We start from the raw sequence: 4,975 nt of genomic DNA on the forward strand, positions 1-4,975 counted from the left end.
TCAACATATAATGATATAAAATTCATTATTTTTTAATTTAATTCAAATATGTACTTTAAAGATTTTTCTATATAAAAAACAAATTATTTTCTATCTAGCTTTTTATTACAAGAATAAAAATTATAACTAAACCTAGCAATATATCTTAAACACAGGGGAATATAATTAAAGATTTTCTTAAAAAAAGGTATTTTAAAACTTTGAATGCACTTCATAGGATTTTATAGGAAATATGTATTTTTTACTTTCAAAATAGTTTAGCTTTAAATTATTAAATACTTTAGGTTATGTGTTAGTTTATATACAAACTTAAATTATATATTTAAATCACATAGTAAAATTTCGTTTTTATTATTAATAATATTTTATCACCTCAAATGCTTAAAAATACTAATGAAAATTATTATCAAAGTTGAACAATAAAAAATAAATAACTTTAAGAGATATGTATAATGTATGTACGATTATATTTAAATAAATTATATATTTTGATATTGTATGATCTGAATAAATAAAAGTGTAAAAAATGTTAATGACATTTAAATTAATTTGTTAAGTTTTGTTTATATGATTATCAAATAAATTTAAATTAATTAATATATTATATTATACAACAATCCATGCATTTGCGCGGGATATTATCTAGTATTTAACGATAATTGTGTATTAGAAATTTAGAACCGTTTAAAAGTCTTACAACTTCATAAGTAATAAATTGTGCTTAATTACTAACTGTACCATAACAGTTACTACATTATTCTGGAATCTAACACTATATCAACTAATTTGCTTGTAAATAAATATATATGTATATACAGTATATATATATATATATATGTTTCACACCAAACAAAAAGAATACGATTTACTCTGGACTAGTTAATGAATTCTTGTTGCGAAGTTTATATTGTCAATGTCGAAATTCGTATAATTACTACGTAATCTAATCTATCACAGGTTACATTAGTAGTCTAGCCTATGATCACTATAATGAAACTAAAAGTACTGCAACATATATATATATATATATATATATATATATATATATATAAGTTTTGGTGGTCGTACAAGAGAGGTTAATTAATTAGTTCTCCCGCGGGTTCAGGCACTCTTTGGTTCGGAAAGTTATTTTTAATCAAAATACTTTTAACTTTCAAAAGCTAATTTCGAGTATTGACAATTGAGCAAAGATCTAAAACTTTCACGATTTATAAACAAAAATAATAAGCATAGAAGAAAAAAAACTTCTTCATGGTTGAAAAATCCATCTAGATATTAATTAATTAGGGATACAGGTTTAATTTGTTTTATTTCTATAATGATTTCAATTATGATTGGCATGTTTCTAATGATAAAAGTATTCGATTTTTAAAGAGTCTTCGGTACACAAGTCTGTACTTGAATCCAAAATTTCTAGTTACATAAATAACGTACGTACGACTGTTTTTCTTTTCTTTCAACAAAATCATGCTTGGTCTTATAGATCTATATATATGCATTATGCAATGGCGAAGATACGTCACTAGCGGTTCCTCTTTTGCCAAGACCATGCCACGACCTATCTTGCTAACATTACTCATTTTGCTATGTCGTATATATAAAAGGATTAAGAAATGTATATATATATATATATCTTCGCATATTTATGTACATACATATATATATATATGTCGATGCAGTATGACCGTATGTGTATATGTGTGCGTATAGATACGTGAGCCAGTTTTGTTTTTGAGGCTCCTTCACCTCTCACATCCGTCCGGCCACGATCAAAGCTCAATAGACATTTTAAAGCTATAAAAAAACGATCTTTTTTTATATAGATATGTAACTTTCATATCTAACCTAAAAAACATATTTGTCGTCAAAAGATAAAATAATAATTTTAATGGAATATTTTAAAAGCTAAGGGCATTAAAAAACTAAAAATAACTAAATTGATCGTATAAACATTTATTGTTCGTTAAATTACATTTAGAAACTATACTAGCTAGTCTACTTTCCTGTTTATAAAAATAAACACTTCACATGCATATGCATTTGTCTTTGTCCCACTGGTCAATTTAAATATGATATATATATACCTTATAGATCAAATATCTTATCTTTTCATCGATGAAAAGCTAATGTATATGTTGATGTTCTAATTAAATCTTCGACAGAAAAATCTGAAAAGGGCTATATTTTTTGTAATCTTATCCAAATTACAATTTCTCAATTTTAAAAGCACACATAAACGGTCATTTTCCAAGTTATTTAATACAAAAATATTGCTCCACTAATTTTTTGTCGTTTATGTTCAATTTAAAGCATATTCTAAAAAAAAAACTAGCATTTAATTTTATTAGGTTCTTAATATAAAAAACAAATCTTTGCCACACTACAACCAACATAACCAGGTATAAACAACAGTCAAAAAAAATATCTTCAAAACCCTAATTTTGCCACTGCTTACACAAAACATACGAATATTTACAACATTCAAATTCAATATTTTGGAATGTTTAAGCTCAAAAGAAAGAACTTATATATCAAGAACTGGGCTGGTGTTATATAATTGGGCCTATGGGCCATTAAATTTCACAAAAAAACGGCGTAGTTTGATATGTCTGAGTTGAAAAAAATTAACAGATAGTAAAATTCCAAAAAAGTTATCGAAGAAACGTTCAAGTTGCGACCAGAGAGAATCTCTCAGGGATCGGTCGGTCGTCTTTGTTTGTTTTTATCTCCGACGAGCTCTCTCTCTTCTCTCACTTCTCTGTTTAGATCCCGTGAGAAAAAGAGTTTCACAGACTCTAGGGTTTTTATTTCAAAATCGACTGTTTTTGAGGAATTCGCGAGAAAGGTGATCGATGATACTTTTGCAATCGCATTCAAGGTTTCTTCTTCAGACGCTATTGACGCGAGCTCAGAAGTGAGTCATTTCGATTCTTCAAATCTCTCATCTTTCTTGTAGTTTTAGTTTTAGATACTCTGTAGCAATCAGACCCATTTGTTTGATTTTTGATTTGGCTAAGGAATCTAAGAACTGGGTTTTGTAGAATGGTGATAAAGTTCAATACTTTTGTGTTTTTATGTGGTTCAGTCTTGATAAAGCAGTGGAGCTAGATTATCAATGGATTGAATTCGATGATGTTCGTTACCATGTTCAGGTGAATTTTATTGTTTTTGACCTGTGTGAGATCCATATTGATTCTTTGTTAAATATTCTGAGATATATATATATATATATATATATAATGGGGATTTGGTTTGGTTAGGTGACAATGAAGAATCCAAATATCTTGTTGCTTTCGGTTTCGTTACCAAACCCACCACCTGAAGCAATGTCCTTTGATGGACTTCCTTTAGGAGCTATAGAAGCTATTAAAACTACTTACGGGACTGGTTTCCAAATTCTTGATCCTCCAAGAGATGGTTTTAGTCTTACCCTTAAGCTCAATTTCTCCAAAGTTCGTCCGGATGAAGGTTTTATTCAACCAGTCTCTTACTCTAATCAATAAAATTACTTGATTTGCTTCGATTTGGAAGTCTGTTTTTATTCTCTCATTGAATGTTGTATCTTTTGTTTTGGCAGAGTTATTAACGAAGTTAGCTTCCATTAGAGAAGTGGTGATGGGTGCGCCGTTAAAAATCATTTTTAAGCATTTAGCTTCAAGGACAGTTGCTCCTGAGCTGGATAGGCTTGTAGCAATTATGCATAGACCTAACGAGACTTTTTTCCTCGTGCCTCAGGTATATATCCACTCGTTAAGAGTTTCATGTTTAACGATTGATGTTCATTCTTATGCGTAGTAAGGATATAGAGGGATAGATAACTTAAGTGTGCATCACAGGCGGATAAAGTCACGGTGGCTTTTCCTATGAGATTTAAAGACTCTGTCGACACTGTTCTAGCGACTTCTTTCCTAAAGGTGACAAAAATGATCAAAGTAAATGTTGAGACAGGTTTTGATTTCTGTAGTTTCTTACTGAGAAGATTGGATTTTATAATATAGGAATTTGTAGAGGCTAGGCGTGCAGCTGCGCTTAATACTGCTCCTTCTTGTTCGTGGTCTCCAACCGCACCGCAGGAGTTAGAGGGAGCTCCTAAAGAAACACTATCTGCTAATGCCGGTTTTGTTACTTTTGGTATGATCTCTCGAAAAACTATTCTGTGTGATCTCAGTTTGCATTGGTAGTACAAAACGGAGAGAAACTTACTTTGACATTATCCATATATCACAGTCATTTTTCCTCGGCATGTAGAAGGGAAAAAGCTTGATCGTACTGTCTGGAATTTATCAACCTTTCATGCTTATGTTAGTTACCATGTCAAGGTTAATCTTTCTTTCATATGCACTAAAAATACTAAAAACTCAAGTCTCTCTCTGTCTCTTTGCCAATATGAATTTGTTTTGTTGTTATATCATAGTTCTCAGAGGGATTTATGCATACCAGAATGCGGCGTCGTGTGGAGTCTATGATTCAGGTGAAACACAAAACTCGATTTGTCTTTTGTCCTTTCTCTTCAGCTTATTAAAACGGTTTCTTGAATATGTTCTATAGTTAACAAAACCGTGTTGTCTCAGGCTCTGGATCAAGCTAAGCCGTTGGAGAAAGCAAGATCGATGAACAACAAATCATTTAAACGTCTAGTAAGTTTCGAAAACCATGTCCCTGTAAACAATGTGTTTTTGTTTGCATTGTTTTTGAGCTTTGTGTCTTCTTCTTCTTCCTCACAGGGACTCAACGATGTCAACCACACCAACTCGAAGTAGTTCAATTTCTCACAAAGCAATTTTGTATAATTTTGTGAGTAGCTGAGACATGTTTTTTTCTTCTTTTTAAATTGGATTCAATCTCTGATTATTTATTTTTACGTTTCAGATTTGGATGTTTGTACAATTCTTTTCAGATACTCTATACATCTAATCCTGCTAAATATTTGAACAAATGTATAATGTTAATTCTGTATGAAATTCATCTTTTGATA

At 30.4% G+C, this 4,975-nt stretch overlaps 1 protein-coding gene across 2 annotated transcripts; it reads left to right on the forward strand.

Annotated features, from left to right (window-relative positions):
- On the forward strand, positions 2,628–4,975 carry LOC104777122 (actin-related protein 2/3 complex subunit 2A). Of its 2 annotated transcripts, XM_019243769.1 has the most exons (11): positions 2,628–2,914; positions 3,086–3,152; positions 3,261–3,468; positions 3,578–3,735; positions 3,837–3,914; positions 3,999–4,131; positions 4,228–4,319; positions 4,415–4,471; positions 4,572–4,637; positions 4,725–4,794; positions 4,870–4,975. In XM_019243769.1, the coding sequence occupies exons 1-10, from the start codon at positions 2,853–2,855 to the stop codon at positions 4,758–4,760; spliced, it is 957 nt and encodes a 318-aa protein (XP_019099314.1). In that variant the 5' UTR covers positions 2,628–2,852; the 3' UTR covers positions 4,761–4,794; positions 4,870–4,975. The 2 variants fall into 2 exon arrangements, with proteins under 2 accessions (XP_019099314.1, XP_010499634.1); XM_010501332.2 differs by having other exon boundaries at positions 4,725–4,924.

Source organism: Camelina sativa, chromosome 3 (genome assembly GCF_000633955.1).
Source record: "Camelina sativa cultivar DH55 chromosome 3, Cs, whole genome shotgun sequence".
NCBI classification, from domain to species: Eukaryota; Viridiplantae; Streptophyta; class Magnoliopsida; order Brassicales; family Brassicaceae; genus Camelina; species Camelina sativa.

Coding starts and splice junctions, on each gene's coding strand:
- LOC104777122 (XM_019243769.1), top strand. CDS start 2,853: ATGATACTTTTGCAATCGCATTCAAGGTTTCTTCTTCAGACGCTATTG. Junction 3,736..3,836: donor CTTTTTTCCTCGTGCCTCAG/GTATATATCCAC, acceptor TGTGCATCACAG/GCGGATAAAGTCACGGTGGC. Junction 3,915..3,998: donor TAGCGACTTCTTTCCTAAAG/GTGACAAAAATG, acceptor TTTATAATATAG/GAATTTGTAGAGGCTAGGCG.